Here is a 25,345-nt window from a genome sequence, read left to right on the forward strand (position 1 = left end):
AACAGAAGCGGCCACTAGGCCCATCGAGTCTGTTCCGTAAAACTACACTAAGCTACTCTACACTAGTTCCAATTTCTGGCCTTTTCCCCATACCCCTTGATGCCCTCAGTAATAAGATACCTGTCAATTTCTTGTTTAAATACTCCCAGTGATCTGGCTTCCACTGCTGTATGCGGCAGCGAGTTCCACAGATCCATGACCCTCTGGCTAAAGAAGTTCTTCCTAATCTCTGTTTTATATGGATAACCTATAATTTTCTGACAATGACCCCTTGTCCTCGATTCACCCACCAAGGGAAATATCTTACCCGCATTCACCTTATCTAAACCTTTCAAAATATGAAAAGTCTCAATGAGATCTCCTCTCATTCTCCTATACTCCAATGAACACAACACAAGAGCTGCCAAACCTCGTACATTGGCCCTTGCATTCCGGGAATCATCCTAGTAAATCTCCTCTGCACCCTATCCAACACATCCTTTCTAAGATAGGTGGCCCAAAGATGCACACAGTACTCCGAATGAGGCCTGGCCAGTACTCCGAATGAGGCCTGGCCAGTACTCCGAATGAGGCCTGGCCAGTACTCCGAATGAGGCCTGGCCAGTACTCCGAATGAGGCCTGGCCAGTACTCCGAATGAGGCCTGGCCAGTACTCCGAATGAGGCCTGGCCAGTACTCCGAATGAGGCCTGGCCAGTACTCCGAATGAGGCCTGGCCAGTACTCCGAATGAGGCCTGGCCAGTACTCCGAATGAGGCCTGGCCAGTACTCCGAATGAGGCCTGGCCAGTACTCCGAATGAGGCCTGGCCAGTACTCCGAATGAGGCCTGGCCAGTACTCCGAATGAGGCCTGGCCAGTACTCCGAATGAGGCCTGGCCAGTACTCCGAATGAGGCCTGGCCAGTACTCCGAATGAGGCCTGGCCAGTACTCCGAATGAGGCCTGGCCAGTACTCCGAATGAGGCCTGGCCAGTACTCCGAATGAGGCCTGGCCAGTACTCCGAATGAGGCCTGGCCAGTACTCCGAATGAGGCCTGGCCAGTACTCCGAATGAGGCCTGGCCAGTACTCCGAATGAGGCCTGGCCAGTACTCCGAATGAGGCCTGGCCAGTACTCCGAATGAGGCCTGGCCAGTACTCCGAATGAGGCCTGGCCAGTACTCCGAATGAGGCCTGGCCAGTACTCCGAATGAGGCCTGGCCAGTACTCCGAATGAGGCCTGGCCAGTACTCCGAATGAGGCCTGGCCAGTACTCCGAATGAGGCCTGGCCAGTACTCCGAATGAGGCCTGGCCAGTACTCCGAATGAGGCCTGGCCAGTACTCCGAATGAGGCCTGGCCAGTTCTCCGAATGAGGCCTGGCCAGTACTCCGAATGAGGCCTGGCCAGTACTCCGAATGAGGCCTGGCCAGTACTCCGAATGAGGCCTGGCCAGTACTCCGAATGAGGCCTGGCCAGTACTCCGAATGAGGCCTGGCCAGTACTCCGAATGAGGCCTGGCCAGTACTCCGAATGAGGCCTGGCCAGTACTCCAAATGAGGCCTGGCCAGTACTCCAAATGAGGCCTGGCCAGTACTCCAAATGAGGCCTGGCCAGTACTCCAAATGAGGCCTGGCCAGTACTCCAAATGAGGCCTGGCCAGTACTCCAAATGAGGCCTGGCCAGTACTCCAAATGAGGCCTGGCCAGTACTCCAAATGAGGCCTGGCCAGTACTCCAAATGAGGCCTGGCCAGTACTCCAAATGAGGCCTGGCCAGTACTCCAAATGAGGCCTGGCCAGTACTCCAAATGAGGCCTGGCCAGTACTCCAAATGAGGCCTGGCCAGTACTCCAAATGAGGCCTGGCCAGTACTCCAAATGAGGCCTGGCCAGTACTCCAAATGAGGCCTGGCCAGTACTCCAAATGAGGCCTGGCCAGTACTCCAAATGAGGCCTGGCCAGTACTCCAAATGAGGCCTGGCCAGTACTCCAAATGAGGCCTGGCCAGTACTCCAAATGAGGCCTGGCCAGTACTCCAAATGAGGCCTGGCCAGTACTCCGAATGAGGCCTGGCCAGTACTCCGAATGAGGCCTGGCCAGTACTCCGAATGAGGCCTGGCCAGTACTCCGAATGAGGCCTGGCCAGTACTCCGAATGAGGCCTGGCCAGTACTCCGAATGAGGCCTGGCCAGTACTCCAAATGAGGCCTGGCCAGTACTCCAAATGAGGCCTGGCCAGTACTCCAAATGAGGCCTGGCCAGTACTCCAAATGAGGCCTGGCCAGTACTCCAAATGAGGCCTGGCCAGTACTCCAAATGAGGCCTGGCCAGTACTCCAAATGAGGCCTGGCCAGTACTCCAAATGAGGCCTGGCCAGTACTCCAAATGAGGCCTGGCCAGTACTCCAAATGAGGCCTGGCCAGTACTCCAAATGAGGCCTGGCCAGTACTCCAAATGAGGCCTGGCCAGTACTCCAAATGAGGCCTGGCCAGTACTCCAAATGAGGCCTGGCCAGTACTCCAAATGAGGCCTGGCCAGTACTCCAAATGAGGCCTGGCCAGTACTCCAAATGAGGCCTGGCCAGTACTCCAAATGAGGCCTGGCCAGTACTCCAAATGAGGCCTGGCCAGTACTCCAAATGAGGCCTGGCCAGTACTCCAAATGAGGCCTGGCCAGTACTCCAAATGAGGCCTGGTCAGTACTCCAAATGAGGCCTGGCCAGTACTCCAAATGAGGCCTGGCCAGTACTCCAAATGAGGCCTGGCCAGTACTCCAAATGAGGCCTGGCCAGTACTCCAAATGAGGCCTGGCCAGTACTCCAAATGAGGCCTGGCCAGTACTCCAAATGAGGCCTGGCCAGTACTCCAAATGAGGCCTGGCCAGTACTCCAAATGCCAACACATCATTCACTTTCTTCACTACCAATTTCACCTGGTCATTAACTTTTAGGTTTCCTTGCATGAGGACACCCAGGTCCCTTTGCATATCCAGGTCTGAATTTTCACCCCATCTAAATAGTATTCTGCCTGTTTGTTTCCACTGCCAAAGTGTACAACTGTACATTTCTCAATGTTAAATCTCATCTGCCATAATTTTGCCCAGTCTCCTAAACTGTTTATATCCTTTTGCAACTTTATGGTTTCTACTACACTTCATACTCCGCCACCTATCTTGGAGTCATCCGCAAATTTGGCCAGAAGACCATTTATACCACAATCCAAATCATTAATATAAATTGTAAAAAGCAGCGGCCCCAATACCGACCCCTGTGGAAAACCATTAGTTAAAGGCAGCCAACCAGAACAAGAACCCTTAATTTCAACCCTTTGCTTCCTGCCTATCAGCCACTTATCTATCCAATTTAATAATTTCCCCTATAATTCCATGGGCCCTCGTCTTATTTAGCAGCCTAATATGTGGCACTTTATCAAAAGCCTTATGAAAATCTAAATAGATATCATCCAGAGCCTCTCCTTTGTCTACTTGAGATTTCTTCAAAAAAACTCTAATAGGTTGGTCAGGCAGGATCTACCCTTTAAAAAAAACCATGCTGACTTGGTCTTATCCTGTCATGCATCTCTAGGTATTTCATCACCTCATTCTTGAGGATCAACTCAAATATCTTCCCAACCACTGGCGTCAAACTAATCGGCCTATAGTTTCCTTTTTTCTGTTTCCCACCTTTGTTAAACAGCGGAACCACATTTGCGACCTTCCAATCCTCTGGAATCTCTCCAGATTCTATTGATTTCTAGAAGATCATCGCCAATGGGTCTACAATCTCCAAAGCCACTTCTTTCAAAACCTGCGGATGCACCTCAACCAGCCCAGGAGATTTATCAATCTTTAATCCATTTATTTTGCCTAGTAAAATTTCTCTAGTAACCCTAACTGAATCCAACTCTACTCCCTGGCGACACTGACTGTCTGGGATATTACTAATGTCTTCCATGGTGAAGACAGATGCAAAATAATGATTAAGTTACTCTGCCATCTCTTTATAACCCATTACAATTTCCCCAGCATCATTTTCTATTTTTCCATTTCTCTGAAGCCTTTCCAGTGTTAATCCACCCACTGATTCTCTTGTCACCATCAACTGTAATTGTCCTGTTTACCTTAATATCTAGCTATCCATCCCATAGGATGATGATGGTTCCTTTCTGTCAGTTTGTTGGGTTTGATAGGATACCCCACTCCTCAAAAAGGAAAAGTGTGTGCATGAATGGATTTTAGGTGATTAGGGAGTTGCACAGGTCCAGACCCACCCTCTCAACATCCCCTCCTGGATCCAGCGGCATGGTGAGGACCAAGACATCTGGGGGAAGTTCTGTTGCAGTGAATGGCCAGACCAAGCTTCGATGCAAGGAATGCCCTTTCCACGCTTCACAGCATGTGTTTGCTAGATGCCCATTGACCCTACAAGAGGGTTTTACCGCCGTTAAGAGGTCTTGTTTTTCATCTTGCAGAGTATCTAGCTACCCTCCACATCATGCAAGACTGGTGGCAGAGTCAGTTTAGTCGCCGATCACTTGACAGGTAGTACTGGGTTACATGGTACCAGTGGCACTCCGATGAGAGACCTGACATCCATATCTGTCTAAACACCTGTCTCTGGAACTTGCATACAAATGCAATTTAATAGCCATGCACCACACAAAAACATTTGCAGATGTTACTCTTAAACATCTTCAAAGTTCTCAACATAGGTGACATCAAACTATGATTACTGCAAAAAAATACACAAAGTGCAAAATGGACAGTATCTGAATCACTGTGCTTTTACCATCCAAAATGAATAATAGATATAACTTGTTAAAATTTTCCTTTCCAGGGTACATTCTATAATTACATGGTTTAGTATTTTCACAGTGGATACAACATGGACAGGCAATATATACATGCACACACAATGAACCTGACACAAAAACTGTGATGACCAATATAGTCCTGCTGGTCTTTCTTTTACTAGGCTAATTATCTTCTATGGCGAAGGGTAGACGGCGGCGTCCCCGATCCGGGCAGGAGCAAGGGGGAGACGGCGGCCCCGGCCTCGGTCGAGTGGGGCAGGGGGAGGCCCCGATCCGGGCAGAGAGTGGGAGGCGGCGGCCCCAGTCCAGGCACAGGGTGAGCTGCGGCGGCCTCGTCCCCGGTCTGGTCAGTATGGACCGACCTAGGAGGGGAGGCAGGCCCCTCCAGCCCGGGTAAGAAACCTGCATAGGAGAAGGCCACTCCGATATAAAACCTACGACCCAAGGACCTCGCTGCCACGTCCCAGCTTGCTTGGCCACGGCACACGAACCATGGGTGTAAAGGGTGGGGCCAGTACTGCGCGCACTGCACTCCACCTAAAAGCTCCTTTGCGCAGGCCCGAGGACACGTCCCCCCCCCCTCCACCGCCCCCCCCCTCCACCGCCCCCCCCCTCCACCGCCCCCCCCCTCCACCGCCCCCCCCCTCCACCGCCCCCCCCCTCCACCGCCCCCCCCTCCACCGCCCCCCCCCTCCACGCCCCCCCCCTCCACGCCCCCCCCCTCCACGCCCCCCCCCTCCACGCCCCCCCCCTCCACGCCCCCCCCCTCCACGCCCCCCCCCTCCACGCCCCCCCCCTCCACGCCCCCCCCCTCCACGCCCCCCCCTCCACGCCCCCCCCTCCACGCCCCCCCCTCCACGCCCCCCCCTCCACGCCCCCCCCCTCCACGCCCCCCCCCTCCACGCCCCCCCTCCACGCCCCCCCCCTCCACGCCCCCCCTCCACGTCCCCCCCCTCCACGTCCCCCCCCTCCACGTCCCCCCCCTCCACGTCCCCCTCCTCCACGCCTTCCCCTCCACGCCTTCCCCCTCCACGCCTTCCCCCTCCACGCCTTCCCCCTCCACGCCTTCCCCCTCCACGCCTTCCCCCTCCACGCCTTCCCCCTCCACGCCTTCCCCCTCCACGCCTTCCCCCTCCACGCCTTCCCCCTCCACGCCTTCCCCCTCCACGCCTTCCCCCTCCACGCCTTCCCCCTCCACGCCTTCCCCCTCCACGCCTTCCCCCTCCACGCCTTCCCCCTCCACGCCTTCCCCCTCCACGCCTTCCCCCTCAAAAGATGCTCACAAACTCAAGCTAGCATGCTGGAACATCAGAACCATGCTAGACAAGGCTGACAGCCACCGACCTGAACGTCGGTCTGCCCTCATTGCACATGAACTCCTCAGACTTGACATCGACATAGCCGCTCTCAGTGAAGTCCGCCTGGCAGATGTAGGCAGCCTCCAAGAACGCGGCGCGGGCTACACACTACTGGTCTGGCAAGCCTTCGGATGAACGACGCCTATCTGGTGTAGGCTTCATGGTCAAGAGCTTCATTGCCTCCAAACTCGAAAACCTTCCGATAGGCCTCTCGGACCGAATCATGTCCATGCGACTCCCCCTTCAGAACAAGCTTCACATCACCCTCATCAGTGTCTATGCTCCAACCCTCCAGGCGGAACCAGCAGAAAAGGACAAGTTCTACACCGACCTGCGCAACCTCATCCAACGCACCCCTACAGCCGACAAGGTTGTCATCCTGGGCGACTTCAACGCTCGTGTCGGCAAAGACTCAGAAACCTGGCCAGGAATCCTGGGCAAGCATGGCGTCGGCAAGTGCAACGACAATGGGCGCCTCCTGTTGGAGCTCTGCGCAGAACAGCGGCTTGTCATTACAAACACCCTTTTTCAGCAGAGGGACAGCCTTAAGACCACCTGGATGCATCCCCGATCCAAACACTGGCACCTCCTGGACTACATCCTGGTGCGAGAAAGTGACAAACGAGATGTGCTCCACACCAGGGTCATGCCTAGCGCGGAATGCCACACTGACCACCGGCTGGTTCGCTGCAAGCTCAACCTTCACTTCAAACCAAAGCCCAGGAACAATAAAGCCCCCAGAAAGAGGTTCAATGTTGGAAACCTGCAGTCAGACGAAGCGAGAAGAAACTTCCAGGCAAACCTCAAAGCAAAGCTCGACGATGCAATCCGCCTCACAGACCCGTCCCCTGAAACCCTCTGGGATCAGTTGAAGACTACCATACTGCAATCCACTGAAGAGGTACTGGGCTTCTCCTCCAGGAAAAACAAGGACTGGTTTGACGAAAACAGCCAGGAAATCCAGGAGCTGCTGGCAAAGAAGCGAGCTGCCCACCAGGCTCACCTTACAAAGCCATCCTGTCCAGAGAAGAAACAAGCCTTCCGTCGCGCATGCAGCCATCTTCAGCGCAAACTCCAGGAGATCCAAAATGAGTGGTGGACTAGCCTCGCCAAACGAACCCAGCTCAGCGCGGACATTGGCGACTTCAGGGGTTTCTACGAGGCTCTAAAGGCTGTGTACGGCCCCTCACCCCAAGTCCAAAGCCCGCTACACAGCTCAGACGGCAAAGTCCTCCTCAGCGACAAGATCTCCATCCTCAACCGATGGTCAGAACACTTCCAATCTCTTTTCAGTGCCAACCGCTCAGTCCAAGATTCCGCCCTGCTCCAGCTCCCTCAACAGCCCCTAAGGCTAGAGCTGGATGAGGTTCCCACCCTGGATGAGACATATAAGGCAATCGAACAACTGAAAAGTGGCAAAGCAGCAGGTATGGATGGAATCCCCCCAGAAGTCTAGAAGGCTGGCGGCAAAACTCTGCATGCCAAACTGCATGAGTTTTTCAAGCTTTGCTGGGACCAAGGTAAACTGCCTCAGGATCTTCGTGATGCCACCATCATCACCCTGTATAAAAACAAAGGCAAGAAATCAGACTGCTCAAACTACAGGGGAATCACGTTGCTCTCCATTGCAGGCAAAATCTTCGCTAGGATTCTACTAAATAGAATAATACCTAGTGTCGCCGAGAATATTCTCCCAGAATCACAATGCGGCTTTCGCGCAAACAGAGGAACTACTGACATGGTCTTTGCCCACAGACAGCTCCAAGAAAAATGCAGAGAACAAAACAAAGGACTCTACATCACCTTTGTTGACCTCACCAAAGCCTTCGACACCGTGAGCAGGAAAGGGCTTTGGCAAATACTAGAGCGCATCGGATGTCCCCCAAAGTTCCTCAACATGATTATCCAACTGCACGAAAACCAACAAGGTCGGGTCAGATACAGCAATGAGCTCTCTGAACCCTTCTCCATTAATAATGGCGTGAAGCAAGGCTGTGTTCTGGCACCAACCCTCTTTTCAATCTTCTTCAGCATGATGCTGAACCAAGCCATGAAAGACCCCAACAATGAAGACGCTGTTTACATCCGGTACCGCACGGATGGCAGTCTCTTCAATCTGAGGCGCCTGCAAGCTCACACCAAGACACAAGAGAAACTTGTCCGTGAACTACTTTTTGCAGACGATGCCGCTTTAGTTGCCCATTCAGAGCCAGCTCTTCAGCGCTTGACGTCCTGCTTTGCGGAAACTGCCAAAATGTTTGGCCTGGAAGTCAGCCTGAAGAAAACTGAGGTCCTCCATCAGCCAGCTCCCCACCATGATTACCAGCCCCCCCACATCTCCATCGGGCACACAAAACTCAAAACGGTCAACCAGTTTACCTATCTCGGCTGCACCATTTCATCAGATGCAAGGATCGACAATGAGATAGACAACAGACTCGCCAAGGCAAATAGCGCCTTTGGAAGACTACACAAAAGAGTCTGGAAAAACAACCAACTGAAAAACCTCACAAAGATGAGCGTATACAGAGCCGTTGTCATACCCACACTCCTGTTCGGCTCCGAATCATGGGTCCTCTACCGGCACCACCTACGGCTCCTAGAACGCTTCCACCAGCGTTGTCTCCGCTCCATCCTCAACATCCATTGGAGCGCTTACATCCCTAACGTCGAAGTACTCGCGATGGCAGAGGTCGACAGCATCGAGTCCACGCTGCTGAAGATCCAGCTACGCTGGATGGGTCACGTCTCCAGAATGGAGGACCATCGCCTTCCCAAGATCGTGTTATATGGCGAGCTCTCCACTGGCCACCGTGACAGAGGTGCACCAAAGAAAAGGTACAAGGACTGCCTAAAGAAATCTCTTGGTGCCTGCCACATTGACCACCGCCAGTGGGCTGATATCGCCTCAAACCGTGCATCTTGGCGCCTCACAGTTTGGCGGGCAGCAACCTCCTTTGAAGAAGACCGCAGAGCCTACCTCACTGACAAAAGGCAGAGGAGGAAAAACCCAACACCCAACCCCAACCCACCAATTTTCCCCTGCAACCGCTGCAATCGTGTCTGCCTGTCCCGCATCGGACTTGTCAGCCAGAAACGAGCCTGCAGCTGACGTGGACTTTTTACCCCCTCCATAAATCTTCGTCCGCGAAGCCAAGCCAAAGAAAGATAATGGTATATCATTGAAACCAGCATTTGAGTAACAAATTAGTCAATTAGAACTCTTCAATGCAATCAGATTGTTCCTGGCAATTTTACAGTGTTCAGCTGAACAATCTTCCTCTGAAACAGAGCCACACATCCAAAAATCCACGAGGCATTCGAATAACAAAGATAGATTTAAAATATAATATTCGACTAGGGCAGAATGACACAGTATACTGGTCTGTCTTTCCCCCTTTTACACAGCAATCCCACTTAATTGGCATGTGAATGACCCATCTTTAAAGCCAACTTGGGTCGTTCACACTGAACAAAGAAAAGCTGGGTCAGTGCGTCTTTAGACAGGAGCCGATGCAAAACGCATCAGCTCTGTTGGTGACAGGAGCCGATGCAAAATGCATCAGCTCTGTTGGTGACAGGAGCCGATGCAAAATGCATCAGCTCTGTTGCTACCTACCTCGGCGGGTAATACAATGGATGAAAATGACCCCCATTCACACAGGTAAATGAAGCACAACACAAAAGGCAGTTAATTCCCATCTTTTAATGACTATGTATAGCATTCAGCCTTGCACACACTATTTCCCTGCAGGCTTAACAGAAGTCATTCAACTCCTCTCCCATTTTACTAATTTCTGCAGCATCGAGTCCCTCAGAAAATATTCCGGCTATCAAAGGATGTCTCTCCATTGGTTTTTGATACATAAGCAACATATATAAATGATCAGAATATGATTAAAATTGTATCATATCATTCAGTTTACTCAGTCTGAATTAAGACAGTATTACAACTATGCTATGAGTGAGATTAAGAAATCTTAACCTAGGTTTTAAAAGTTGAGAAAAAAGTGGAGGAGGCATGAAATTTTTTTTTCAGGTAACAAGAAATTTGAAAAATATTGGAAGCACATTATAAATACTTCCTAAATTTACAATTTTTGTAACCTTGCATTCAATTTCTTGGAAATGATAAAGACATTGCCAAGAATAATAAAGCACAAACCTCAAATGCAGTGCCATCCATTGAAATAGTCATAACTGAGCAATATTCTGCATCTTTATAAACTGCAAAACAAGTTTTGCATTTTATAGTAGAAAATACCCATCATCACATTTAAGAAAAAATACACCTCTCTGCACAAGTATAATTCAGTCTAACATTTGAAAGTAATGAAAATTGAAGCCACAAAGAAATAGATATTTTCAAGCTATTAATACAATTTCAAGAAAACTGACAAGCTTTCTATTTGCCTCTAGTCAGACTTGTACAACATGGAAACGGGTCCTTTGGCCCAACTCATTCATGCCAATCAAGTTGGCACTCAAGGCCAGCCCCATTTGACTACAATTGGTCCATATACTTCTCAAATCTTATCACAGATCTATCCAAATGTTTTTTTGAACGTCACAAGTGTACACACAAGTTTCTTCTGACAGCTCACTCCAGATACAGACTACTCTCAGAGTGAAAAAGTTTCCCCACGAGTCCCTTAAATCTTTTCCCTCTCACCTTAAACCTGTGCCCTCAGATCTTGAATCATCTACGCTGGAGAAAAGACTGAATGTTCACATTATCAATGCCCCTCATGATATATACATCTTCAAGGTCACCTCTCAGTTACCTGCACTACTGAGAATAAACACCCAGCCAATCCAATCTCTCCCTATTACACCAGGAATGGGTGTATCACAAGTACCCAACTTATGTACGTCACATCCCACCCAAAAACGAAGGTGAGAGTTTCACACATCTTCATTACCATCCCGTCAATATCAGTTGCCAATTTCACCAATAGTCCTCGCCCTCCTGAATCATCTCAAGTTATGGAATCCTATTAGATTCATATCTGCTTTGAAGGTCATTACTCTCCTCCGTGCTTACTTGTGATAGAATGATAGTCAATTGAAACAGAAATAGTCAAGCTCCAAACCTAGACCAAAAAGTTTTTTTTAAATACAATGTACATCTCTTTCTAAACTCCAATATTTACTATACTTGGCATACTGAAGGGCAGCCTGTTCCAAGGCTCCCGTATCAGTGATTAGAAAGCAAAGAAATAGTGACCTTTCTGTCTGAAAGCCTCCCTGTTGTAAACCCAACATACACTGCTCTGCAAATTGAAACTCCCATCAAAGGTGGTCCAGAAGCTCAGAGGTTCATTGTGCTCTTTAATCTCCTTAGTCACAGAAATTTTTTTGTTACATTCAAAACCCCTTTAAAACCAAAAATGCAAGTTTATTTCTAAATAAATGAATTTTGTTCAACATTGCTGAAGGCAACACAGAGGATCAGGAGGCATAATTTAGCTTGTGATCTGCAACACAAACAAGCTTCTGATAACAGAACTGTCTTGACATCTCTCCTATGAAATGATTTGAGAGCAATATTTGAGGCAGTCTGGAAAGAGGCAAGTTCCTTTCTATTGGTACCTTGTGTAGGCAGTAAAGATAGAAAAAAACATTTTTCTATGAAGTTCTCATTTATGTATTATCTGCAAATGAACTGTTTCATGACGATCACAAGAACATCCGACAGGTGTAGAATTTTCCTATTCCCACACTGCACAGACTAATCCTGTTCGGCAACTGCAACCACCTGCTCCAGGCTTCTATTACTAATCGGTTCTATCTGACTGCAAAATGATTTAAGCACTCATTAGAAATTGAGTAAAATCTATTCCAAGGGACAATATGTTGGAACAATGATGAGATTTAGAACTAATTTTGCAGATCAGTGTAAATTAAAAGTTTCTGTCAAATAATATTTACATTTATGATCAGGAACCTCCAAAAAAATTGAACATTTTAATCGCAATATAAACTGATTCAGTTCTTCAAACATCTATGTGTTAATTTAATAAAACCACACAAAAGCAAAAAACACCTTTGCAACCCAGAGAGGTTACACAAAACTGTGCCCAAATCAACACATGTAGTTCCAGCAGCATGAGTGCAACAAGAGAACATCCCACAAACCGTTTCTGGAATTCAAAAGTGATATTATCTCAGTTGGGAGTGATATGTGGATGCTATCATTCACCTCAATATCCTTGGGCAAGAGGAAATTAAACCCATTAAGATTCAAAAGTTGATCACTACCAGCTGACATGTGGACATTGTATGTGGGTGGATGCCAAATTTAAGATGGATTCAGGTCAATTCCGACTCCTCTATTAGTTGGCATCTAATATTTAGGGTGGTGCAAGAAAAATGAGATCTAGAGTGAGGGCCAAAGGTCAAACACTGAATTAGTCTCTGAAAATAAATATCCATAACTGAAAAGATTGAAAATAAAACAAAAACACAAATTTATAATATATATTATGTAAAAGATCCTTGGGAATTTGCTTCACATTTTTTGAGATCGAAGTCATGAAGATATTGTGCAAGTGCACTGAGACAAGGTTCCAAGCTGATATTAGATAGAGTGATACAATTGGTTTCAACCAATTGCCATAGTAAGAAAAATAGACAAAATTAACACTACCTCTTAACTGGTAAACAAAGAACCTTGAATACGTTTCAAGGGTTAGGACAAATTGGGTTGAGTGAAACAAAAACTGCAGATGCTGCAATCCTGAGCTATGAGAACTTGAAGGAACTCAGCAGGATCTGAGCTCCCTTGATTAGCCTCCACTGCCTAAACCAAGATCAGACTATCTGATCTCAACAATGTCAACTCAAATGGCATCTAACACCATATTATCTGGTGGCCGTGAACGTTTTCTTTCTCCCTCATGGTTCACTGATCTGCAAAGCCTTCCCAACACCTTGTTTTTATCAAGTCGAAAGAAAACGTAAAAGGGGGGGGGGGGGGGGAACTCCAATAAAATGACCTAATTCCTGCAGTTTTCAGTCAAAAATTTTCTTTTAAATGAATTTGGAATTGAATCACGTTGAGCCTTTCACAATTTTTCCTCCAAGTGGCCAAACTTGCCCAATTCGCGTCTCAGCTTTAACCAAGAGCGGACTTTATTTCAAATTCCAACAATAGCATGAAAACATGAGACTCGTGAGAACAAAATGTGAGGAAAAGGATGGAGGTTCCCACAAACGCAGATTCCCGAGCTGGACCACCAGGTAGGTCCTGCATCTCGAACACAATGGGGTGGACAAAACCCCCGAGCGCTGCCAACAGCTTTGAATGCGGCCATCGTAAAAATGCCGGGGAATTGAAGATAAAATGGCAACAAAATTAAATTGGAGAAAAATTGCAAGCCATTTGCAAATGGAATTCGTTGAGAGGGTCACCGTTTACATCAGGAGTCTGCAAGTGGAATTGCTCAGAGGGTCGGGTAAGGGATACGTCGACAGTATGGATGCATCGGGAGCCAAGGGCGTGCGGACCTTATTAAAAATTGACAAGTGCAATTGAGGAAGCGATCGCTCGTCCGCCCGATGTCGAAAGACATTTGCAACCTGAACGCGGACGAGTGGAGGAACGGGCCTGCACAATTCTTTTTTTTTCCGGAAAATTCGCGTCGGATTTCAGCCCTCCGAAACCTGTCAAGCCCAACCAGCCACCGCTCCCTTGTGGCCAGCGCCACAGTGGAAGGAAGCCGGTCCCTCCGGAGCCCTTTTTTGGTTTAATTTATTCCACGCAACAGGCCCAAATAATATTCTTTGGCTTTGCAAAGACACCCACCTTCATGTCGCCGATGATGGTCTGAAACAGTCCGCCGAGCGCACTGCATTCCTTCCCGATGACCGCCTCCATCTTTTGCCCCCAGTGAGACCAGTCGGGCTCCACCGACGAAAGGCGAGGGAGTGGAGGCTGTCGCGCTCCTTCGTCCAAGCGAAAGGGGAGTGGGAGGAGGAGGGGGCGAACCGCCGCCGAGGAGGAGTTTCTGTCCGACGAATGCGAAAGGGAAACGCACTGCTACTCCCCGCGGCCAACGTTTATCCCCGCAATGCCGAGGACAGCCATTGTTCTTCGCCTGTCGACATGATGCGGCAGGTCGTGCAGGGGAGCGACACCGGCTTCTGCAGCGATTCGACGGACGAAATGAGCCACCCAAATGGGTCTTTAATTAAAAAAAAATCAGCAGGGGAGGAGAGAGGAGAGAAGCTCCTCCTCCTTCCTGCCTCCGAGTCCAATTCCCCAGCCCACCCCAACCGCGGGCCTCACGCGCCGCCCGATCTCGACCCGTTCGCGCGCATCCGCAAGGCCCAGATGACAGCCCGCCGGGGTGGGGGGGGGGACCCGAGGCCACTTGACGTCACGCACAGGCGGGTGAGCGAGAGCGCCTTGGAGCTCGGGAGGGGATGGGCGCGCTGTGAGGAGGGGAAGGCGGGTGGCGAGAGCCAGGTCGTCGTGCGGGCTCGGAGGGTGAAAGAGAGCCCCTTCACATCAAAACAGGTCAAGGCCAGACTGATGGCCTCTGATGGGACTGCATAGAGGGGAGCTGGACCACCCCAAGGGCTAGAGTGGCAATGGAGGCCATGCTATTCCAAAACTGAATAACCCTAAAAATGTCATGAGCCTTGGTGCCATGTTTTGTTTTATAAATATTTTTATTATTAATTGAGTTTTAAAATTTAAAAAAAGCTAAGTTGGTGGCAGCGCTTTGTCACCTTCCGATCCTGGCTCCTATTTCCTTTGGATAGGACCACTTGCAGAGGTCTGCTCTTTCCTCTGGCTGTGGAGTCCAGAAGCAAGGTCCATGGCTTCAGAAGAAGTCATTCAGGATGGAGTCAAGGAGACCTTTCTTAAGAGAACAGGAAAATTAGAAGCACAAAATTGGCTTTTTGAGCCTGCTTCATCAAAATTATACTGGTTTAATGTTATTTTCCTGCATTATTCCTATATCTAGACATTTCTGTTTGTACTCAATATCAAGAGGCATTTTGCCTCAACTCCCAAATGAGTGTGCTGTGTCTCTGTTTTGCTTGCAAAGTACTGAAAGAACTTTGTACATTTTGATGAAACCTCCTTGCATTCTCTAATGAACTCTAAAGAATACTGAAAAACAAACAAACGGCAGACACTGGAGTCTATAAGCAAACAATGAGAAGAGAAGCTGGAGGAATTTGGGTCGGGCAGCCTCCACAAAAAGAAATAGTATGGTCTGTTGATTGAGACAAAAGAGGAAGAGGAGTAGCAAACATTTTTTTTTAAAAAGTTGAGGGGAGTGGGAGAGATTAGAGAATACTGATCTAGTTCACTCATTTGTTGTTCCTATAGCAAACCCTCTATTCAAGGGAACCAGTCTAGTTTTATCATTAAAAACAACCCTCAGTCACCAATGTCTTTTAAGAAATGAATTCCTTTACCAGCAAGTGCAATGCTCTGATATTGAATAGGTATTTTTTGTGTTGAATTACAACATAGAAATGGAGCTAACTGGGCCGTTCAACCATCTGTCAAGTTGATTCTTACTGTTGTTATGAACGAATAAAATCTTATTAATACTAACAAAGGAACAGCCATGGAAAATTCACCAGACACTGGTAAATTCAAAATATTAGTTTTATTCAACTATTAATAACATTTCTTACTTATCTCTAAACTTAATTATATCTTAAACTCCACTATGCACGTGTATATAATATACACATACATACAAAGTTCCTCAACATGGTTATCCAACTGCACGAAAACCAACAAGGTCGGGTCAGATACAGCAATGAGCTCTCTGAACCCTTCTCCATTAACAATGGCGTGAAGCAAGGCTGTGTTCTCGCACCAACCCTCTTTTCAATCTTCTTCAGCATGATGCTGTACCAAGCCATGAAAGACCTCAACAATGAAGACGCTGTTTACATCCGGTACCGCACGGATGGCAGTCTCTTCAATCTGAGGCGCCTGCAAGCTCACACCAAGACACAAGAGAAACTTGTCCGTGAACTACTCTTTGCAGACGATGCCGCTTTAGTTGCCCATTCAGAGCCAGCTCTTCAGCGCTTGACGTCCTGTTTTGCGGAAACTGCCAAAATGTTTGGCCTGAAGTCAGCCAGAAGAAAACGGAGGTCCTCCATCAGCCAGCTCCCCACCATGACTACCAGCCCCCCCACATCTCCATCGGGCACACAAAACTCAAAACGGTCAACCAGTTTACCTATCTCGGCTGTACCATTTCATCAGATGCAAGGATCGACAACGAGATAGACAACAGACTCGCCAAGGCAAATAGCGCCTTTGGAAGACTACACAAAAGAGTCTGGAAAAACAACCAACTGAAAAACCTCACAAAGTTAAGCGTATACAGAGCCGTTGTCATACCCACACTCCTGTTCGGCTCTGAATCATGGGTCCTCTACCGGCATCACCTACGGCTCCTAGAACGCTTCCACCAGCGTTGTCTCCGCTCCATCCTCAACATTCATTGGAGCGCCTTCATCCCTAACATCGAAGTACTCGAGATGGCAGAGGCCGACAGCATCGAGTCCATGCTGCTGAAGATCCAGCTGCGCTGGGTGGGTCACGTCTCCAGAATGGAGGACCATCGCCTTCCCAAGATCGTGTTATATGGCGAGCTCTCCACTGGCCACCATGACAGAGGTGCACCAAAGAAGAGGTACAAGGACTGCCTAAAGAAATCTCTTGGTGCCTGCCACATTGACCACCGCCAGTGGGCTGATATCGCCTCAAACCGTACATCTTGGCGCCTCACAGTTCGGCGGGCAGCAACTTCCTTTGAAGAAGACCACAGAGCCCACCTCACTGACAAAAGACAAAGGAGGAAAAACCCAACACCCAACCCCAACCAACCAATTTTCCGTTGCAACCATGTCTGCCTGTCCCGCATCGGACTTGTCAGCCACAACCGAGCCTGCAGCTGACGTGGACATTTACCCCCTCCATAAATCTTCGTCCGCGAAGCCAAGCCAAAGAAGAAACACTTACTCCAATACATATATTGCACATATATAATATACACATGAATACATATAATATATATTTATATGTGTGTGTGTGTTATTAAATTCCAAACTATTACAGCTTAAGCTTGATTCTGAAAAAGTCATTTTTAAAGTTAATCTTGTTGAACTTGAGGATCTTTTTAAATCGTAGTTCAGAAGTAATTATGAAGCACTTTTAAACATTATGTCTTCAAATCTCTTTAAACTCACAAGTTTTTTGATGAGTTGTCCTTGAGAGATATTCTTGCTTAGAGATTTTGGAATCTGTGTTCCATATGATGAATCTGACTGTTTTCTCTTAAAGAGACAGTCAGTAGTGGTCTTACTTATTTTAAAGCCACTTACTTTGCATTCCCCTTTTCTAGGAGTAACACAACAGAACCTTTTTTGGTTACAGTGTCTTCAATTCCAAAATTCCTCCTTATTCAAAAAGACAGTGAAGTGACTTCTTTATGGCCAGTGATTTTGTGTATCTCCTATAATAAGGATAATACAGAACAGCATCTTCTCTCTTTCTCTCTCTCTCTCTCTCTCCCTCTCTTACTTTTTTATCCCGTGTCTTTCACAGGAGGGTTAATTTCTCCTAACTAGTTTTAAAAATGTCTCTGCCTCTTCATTTATGTTTCTCTGAAGTCATGTGACACATATCACCACTGTTTCAGTTCCATTTCTGTCCAAAACACACTTGTTACCTCACATCCACAAACTGACCTCATCTCTGTTTAAGTGGTTAATGTCTCCGGAAAGTCTAAGGACCACAAGCAAAAATCTGTTTTTGTTCAAACAGATGGCCTCCATCAGCAATTCTTCTTGAGTACATGAATACTTCAATTTTTAATAAAGCAAATACTCCATTGTTCTTGAATCAATCAAGGCCCACCTCATTTCCAATAGCTCTGCCTTTCCAAGACACATCGACTCCGAAAATGACCTCACTTCTGAGTGTATTGCAAATGTGATGCGACCTGTGTGTGACCCTGTATCCAGCCCACAATTCCATCACTAGAAATATATTTATAACTTACTTTACTAAGAAATATATATTTTATAACTAAAAGCAGTCCACTCAATTGAAGAGTGATGAGATGTGGGCAATAACTTGGCTTGCCAGGTGACTCCCACATCCTGCAAAATTGATTAAAAGTGAAATGAGATGCTACAACGTGAAACAGAGACAACATTCTATAAATAAGAAAGGATTGGTTCAATTTTGTTTAATTCTATTGCAACACATCAGTGTTCCAAAGTCTATTGTGGTTTCCTATAAATTAACTATAAAACAATAATTCAAAGGAGAGGTTCAGATAAGTGCAACTATTTTAGAGTGAAAGCTCCCAGTTGGTTTAAGAATATCATAACTAAACTCAATGTCATATAACTAAATTAGGATCATTATTATTACCTTTTGAATATTTATTCTTATTTGTCAATGAACTTAACAACTTGTACTTTGCTGCAAAGTTAGTTCCTTGTTATTGTGTAAGAATACTTTCCAGGGCTGCTTGAAAATGAAGTTTTAATCTAAGTTAATGGATATTATGAATTCTATTTATAATATATCTTTGTGATGTATATGTTGGAAACTTGTATCGGTGATATTAGTTTGTTGTCGAATCTATTCAAAATAATGATGTTCTAACATAGTTCATCTCACAAAATGACAATACAGAAAGTTACATTGGCATATTTCTTTCATATTGTCAACTAAAAGCTCTAATTATTAAAAACCATTCACTCAATAGATCGGTGCTGTGACATTAAGATCAAGTAAGACTGATAAACTTTGATCAAAAGGTCAGAAAAGTTTCCAGTTCATTTCCTGTTTTAAATTGTGCACCAAAGGAAGCAAGATGTAGGATCAGGAATAACCTATACGTCTTCTCAAACCTGATCCTCTATTCAATCCAATCTTGACTGATATAATTTTGGCCTTCACTTGAATTACCTGCATGGTTCTAAAATTTCTTGATTCTCTTAAAATATAAAATTTATATTTCTCAGCTTTGAAAATGCTTTACAGCTCTCTGAGCTAGAGAATTCCAAAGATTCACAAACCCTTCTTGGTGTGGGAACTGCTCTACCCAAGACTACAAGAAGCAGTGGAGAGTTATGTATGAAAGAACCTCAAGCCATCCCAACCACACTCCCCTCCATCCACACTGTCTTTACCTCATGTTGCCTCAGTTAAAGCAATCTTTATATTAAAGGACGCATCCCATCCTGGCAATACTCTCTTCCTCTTCCCTTCAGGCAGAAGATACCTGAAAACCTGCACCTCTAGATTAAAGGCCAGTGTCTTTCCATGTGTATTAGATTTTTGAATGGACCTGAGGTAAATGTAAGGCATTTATGATGCCTTGCACTGTTCAATTGTACTTTTCTCTTTAACACTATACCCTGAACTATTGTTTAATTGTAACATTATGATTTTATTTTTGCACGACCTGCTGAACTTTGTGGAGAATGACTTGCACTGTATCTTTGTAGCGTGGCAATAAACAATTCAATTCAATTGAAAATAAATTCTTCCTCATCTAAGACTTAAAAGAGTGATCTGTTAACCTGAGATTTTACATATTTGACTCAAGCAAAAACCTAGACTGTTGGAGGAATTCAGCAGGTCAAACAGCATTTATGGAGGGAAAAAAGATACTAAATGTTTTAGGTTGAGAACTTACATCACAGATGATAATATACTTTTTGTTTTCTCCAGATTGTCTCCATTAGCCACAAGTTCTCTCACCAAAGGAAATATCATTTCAAAATTTATTTTGCCAAGCAAACTACTGAAAAATGAAAATTGCCTTGAAACAGATATGTCTCAATTCTATTGGTGTTGGATATCCCACCTATGCTCACTGTCAGCTTTTGAGTAATTGACACTTAGTAAGGTAACAGCTATGAAATTCTCCTCCTGGAAGCAGCCAACATTGCCTCAAGTTGAAAGGAAGTGGAGTGACTCCTATCACACAATGATTGGTTTGCTTCAATTAATTTAAATCAGTAATGAAAACTTTGAAAGACTTGTAAGAAGGTTGGAAATGTGATATAAAATATGAGAAAGATGCAGAGAGACACCATAAAGGATCTGAGATTACATGGTCTATTGAAGAAATGGAGTAGATTGGTGTACTTCCATTCACTAAGCATTGTCATCTTATTTGGTATTTGGTGAGAAATTATCTGAATGGTGAAGCAGTTTTCTGCGCAGTGCTGTGCATTTCCACAACATGATTTTCCAAACTCAAAAGTGCTGCTGTTGGAGCATGCCATGTGGGGAACAGATGGTCACAACTTTAATTTGCATATATTTGGATTCTTTAGCACTCTTCTGTGTCTGTCTATGATTTTCACAATTCATCCTTTCACCCTGTCAAACTTCACTATCAATCATTGTATCTTGTAGCACACCATCTACTCAGTTCACTGCTGGAACTCCAAAACTCCTTCAGCTGCCCTGACTTGGCACAGAAGCTAAACTTGTACATAATGCTCTTTGTGTCTATCTCAGAGGCTTAAATCAGCTGGCTGCTGCTGGTCATCAATTTGATGCAATGCACTTAGCTACTGCTGCCATTTTGATCTGGGATTTTCTCTGTTCACTCTTCAGAAGTCTGTCATTAAGTGACTTGTGTGAGCCATGATACAGTTGCCAGAAGCTTGTGAACACAATCCCAAGAAATTAGGTTTTTATTATCGTGTGCATTTTACTTGGACTGCACAAAAATAAACAATTCAAAGCTGAAAGTCTTCTTTTCATTAGATAGTGCAGAAAGGCAGAGATCTCCAAAGGCTATGTACATTATTCTGGAAACCTAATGTTGAAGGATTTTGCTTTTGCTTTTGTCCAGCCTATCTATTTCATTTATTAGACTGGTAAAGAGGTTATAATTATTTTAAATATACTATGAACTAATTTAACATTCAGGCTCCTGAACCCCACATTATTGCTTTACTGTGAGATAGCAATCTGACTTTATCATTTAGAAACAATACTGGTTTCTTGTGTCTTCTTCATATGTTTTCTCACTTCACATTTCAGATCAATGTTGACACTCTTTCCTGCTTCATTTCTCATGCATGTATATTTTTGTTGCATTCTTTCAGAAATTGTACCTGGTAAACTTAATGATCAAGTTAACTGAACATAAAATCTGAAAACATAAATCAGTTTTTGGAAAAATGTGAAATAACTGATGGTAATAAAGAACCAAATGGATATCATGCAAAGTATATGAAATGTATAACAAAGCATTTATCATATTGACAATGCAACCACAGACTGCATGTAAACTCAAAAAACATATTCCAGATAGACAGAAGTAGCTGGATGTGAATGTTCAGATTTGGGAATAGGTAAATTTAATAATGAGGGTTAAGGCAAGTAGGTAAAATTCAGTTAAAGAACATCTCGAGATGGTGGAGGGAAGATAGGACTGTTCATATTCTCAGGGATAAGCTTATGGGCATGGATGCATCTGCTTTCCCATTTTATTGCACTAGACCCTTCAGCACTGTTGTAGCCTTTCATTTATTGTTCAGAATTATGTTCAATAAATTGTGTTATACCTTTGTAATTTCTGGTGAGTCATATTCTTTCATCCAATTGTGAGAGAAAGCTTCAAGATTTAGATTTAACAACCTCTTATTGACTTTTTCTGCTTCTAGTGAACCATTTTGGAATTTATGATCTAAATCCATTATGGGAAAGCCATTTCCAAATGAAATGAGGTTAAGTTGACAGGTTTTGTTCCTAAAGGAGAAAATTCATTTGGGTTATTATCCCATTCTAACAGATTCAAGGTTACTTTTAGTGATACCATATTTTATATCCATATATTGTAAATAGAATTCAAATGGGTTTTGAATTTCTTTATGGGGATTGTTTATTCAGGCCTCCAGATTACTCGTATAACAATGCAAGTATCATTCTACAATATCCTATTTTGCCACCCTTTGTTTAATTTTGTTTATTTCTTTTGCTATTTGTACAGAAAATACTTGATTTTATACTGTGGTAGAAGGTATAAATATTTTGTATTCATGGTACTCATCCCACGAGATTTAAAAAGGTGAATATTTTTGTACATTACTTCTGTACATCTTTTTCATTGTATACCTTTGTGATTTATTTTCTAAGTAAAATCTCTTAGTATGTCAAATCAAGCTTTCAATAGAAGCTGAAGCCACAGATGGATATCTTCCCCTCAGGACAGTAAATTCTCATGCATGCATGTGTATGTTATTGTGCATAACCTTGTGACCCAAAAGAATCAATTAGACACAAAGAAAGCATATGTTTTACAGCATGCAAAATATTATTACACAACCACTGAATAACATTTATCAGGATTAATTTCCATGACATCGATTGTCAGGTTTTATTTCCATTTTACAATTGTGTAATCTGTTTCAGTTATACAATCATAGTTTGCTTGTGTCTCAGGTTTGAATCACATTTCATGTTTCTCATACTCCAGTGGTTCTCAATCTTTTTCTTTCCACTCACATACTTCTTTAAGTAATCCCTATGCCATCGGTGCTCTGCGATTAGTAAGGGATTGCTTAAGGTGGTAGGTGAGTGGGAAGGGAAGGTTGAGAATCACTGCTCTAGACCCAATTGTTACTGAAATATTTTGCTTGAGAAAAATTGTTTTTGGCCCATTTCCTTTGGAGTTATGAAACTGTGCACATAAATGAGTCAATTAGGTACGATTAAAACGATGGTTTTCAAACTTTTTCTTTCCACCCACATACCACCTTAAGCAATCACTTACTAATCACAGAAAACCTCTGGCATAGGGAATACTTAAAGTGGTATGTGAGAGGAAAGAAAAAGGTTGAGACCATCGTTATGCTCTATGTTCATTACAACTCCGATTATCCAAAATGGTCGGGACCTGGCCTACGTCATATAAATGTTTTTTTTCTGGTGAAAAAAATAGTCCAGTAGTAACAGCAAATCACTTGTATCAATGTATAAACAACAACAAACAACAAGGGAAGACTTTTAAAGCATTAAAATAATGTTTAATTCTCATCAAAAAAATGCTGGCCGTAACGTCACCACTGATCACTGCGGTCAATCTCCGACACATCGCCTCCACTGCAGCTGATATCCAGAGAGGCTTCCCGAGCTAAAGGAACTCTTACTGATGAGTCAGTAGACTCCGTCTCCCTGATCACCAGAGCTCCCGACCTAAGACCTGACTCCAAATCCTCCCCTAGGCCTACCGCACATGCACACTGAGGAATCTGGTGTGCTTGTGCAGTAGTAGGATGAGGGAAGGGTTCAGCGTCAGGAGTTCTAATGTGTCAGGGAGGGAGGGAAGGGGATAAGAGGGATAACCGCTACCCGGGAGGCCGCTCTCCTTGATGATGCCAGGACCAAGGATTCTTCCGACCACTTGCGGCTGGAAGACAATGGCACCCGGTTTGAGAGAGAGAGTTGGAGAGAATTGTCAATGAGGGAAGATAAAGAAGAAATAGAGAGAGGAGGGAGTTACCTGAAATTAGGACAATCTTCATTCTAATTTAATGTTGACTGAATTTTTTTTCAACATGTGAGGTCAGTTCAGCTCTGAAAAAAATTCAGATAAATAAAGATTTCTGATATGTTTCGGATATCCTCATTTATCTGATATTTTTAAAAATTTTCAGATAAATGAGGATTTTGGAGAATACGATTTCAGATAATCGGAATTGTACTGTAGGTATTTCATGGTCATGATAGTAAACATAACGAGCACTGAAAACCTGGAACTTCATCTGAAAGTTTAATTTGAATCTGCACAGTCACATTAGAAAAATCCTTTTTTTCTTACATGTATATCTTGGAAAGAAAGAAAACATTTGTAATATTGAGTCCATATTTTCAAATAATAACACAACCATAATTTTAAATCATTCGTTAAAAATTTATCTTGAATAAATACAAGGTCCCCATGATTCTGTATTCCTAGTATTAAAAACTTCTGAGTCTAAAAATAGAAAGATGTGAAGTGACTATAGCCAGAATTTCAAGTAGTTTCAACATTTGTCTGAGCACAGCTATTCTCGAGACTAGCTATCACTCATCCAAAATTGTGTTTGGTGGTGAGTTTAACAAGATGTTATTAGATGGAACACCACCTCGGGGAAGCAAGAAGAGAGCAGAGATGTACATCCCTAATGTCCCAAGTTTCCAATTAAAGGATACTGCATACATTTTATAGGAACCAGGAGACCAGAATAAGGAGAAAAAAAAGTCTTCTCAAATATGCGTCATTACATTGCAAGTCCAATATAAACTATTTTAAATTAAAGCACGTAGAGAAATAGACAGGGAACATTTTAGTGAGCTCTCTAATGGCATATTTCCCAGTGCCAAAACAAACAAGTGCTTTGGATTTGATTGAGCTCTCAGTTCTAGTCACCGTAATTCATATAATGATGTAACTTTATTCTGTTTTTTGGAGTTGAGTTCAAACATATCTGGCAAAATTCATCACATTGTGTACAAACAAGTTCTACCTTTATTTCTTTTGCCTCCAGCTTCCTTCTTAACGTAATGGGAATGACTCGTATTTGAAATACAGTGTAATGAAAAGCTTGAAGTATTTGTGTTTGTGAATAAGATATGCTGAGGGATAGTAAGGTTTGTTGCAGCTGCCTCAAAAGGCTGTGCAGGGAAAGGGCACAATTTGTGCCCCTCTCACTTTGAGATATTGAGAATCTAGAATCTGTGTATAAAAAAAACTGACACATTCTAGCAACTCCAGTCCCAGGTGACTTAATAGACTTCATCTATGGAATCAGCCTGCACCACCTCAAGAGCCAGTAAATCCTTTCTCCAGTAAGGAGACCAGACCTGCATGTATTGCTCTGGGTGCAGCCTCATCAGTACTCTGTACCATTGCAGCAGACCCTCCCTGCTCTTGAATTAAGTCCTAGCAATGAGGAACAGCATCTCATTTGCCTTCATGATTACCTGTTGCACCTGCAAACAAACCTTTTGTAATTTATGCGCACGTATTCCCAGTTCTCTCTCTGCTCAACAGCATGCTGTAATCTTTCACTATTTAAATAATTATCCGATCTACTATTTTTCCTTCCAAAGTAGATGACCTCACATGTACCAATATTCAATTTGGAAGTTCAAATTTGAAAGCGGAGTGCTTAGTCTACAGATATTTTT

The 25,345-nt window shown here is 44.6% G+C and overlaps 1 protein-coding gene and 1 long non-coding RNA gene across 8 annotated transcripts in view; one reads left to right on the forward strand and one right to left on the reverse strand.

Moving 5' to 3' along the window:
• Positions 1 to 14,481, reverse strand: part of LOC138755249 (protein MTSS 1-like) — a 182,708-nt gene extending 168,227 nt beyond the window's left edge. For 3 of the 6 annotated variants that reach the window (XR_011352138.1, XM_069920885.1, XM_069920889.1), the window contains exon 1: positions 13,952 to 14,480. Coding sequence is in view for 5 of the 6 variants with exons in the window: in XM_069920885.1 (XP_069776986.1) it covers positions 13,952 to 14,023 (72 nt within the window). In the remaining variant the exon portion in view is untranslated. Of the gene's footprint in view, positions 1 to 13,951 lie in introns of all 6 variants that reach the window. The other 3 variants (XM_069920887.1, XM_069920884.1, XM_069920888.1) reach the window with 2 other exon arrangements.
• On the forward strand, positions 14,374 to 21,746 carry LOC138755253 (uncharacterized). Of its 2 annotated transcripts, none has more exons than XR_011352141.1 (2): positions 14,374 to 14,539; positions 19,883 to 21,746. It is a non-coding gene; the product is annotated as an uncharacterized lncRNA (long non-coding RNA). The 2 variants fall into 2 exon arrangements; XR_011352140.1 differs by lacking the exon at positions 14,374 to 14,539 and adding an exon at positions 15,487 to 15,756.
• The last annotated feature ends 3,599 nt before the right edge of the window (positions 21,747 to 25,345 follow it).

Source organism: Narcine bancroftii, chromosome 2 (assembly GCF_036971445.1).
Source record: "Narcine bancroftii isolate sNarBan1 chromosome 2, sNarBan1.hap1, whole genome shotgun sequence".
Taxonomy (NCBI): domain Eukaryota; kingdom Metazoa; phylum Chordata; class Chondrichthyes; order Torpediniformes; family Narcinidae; genus Narcine; species Narcine bancroftii.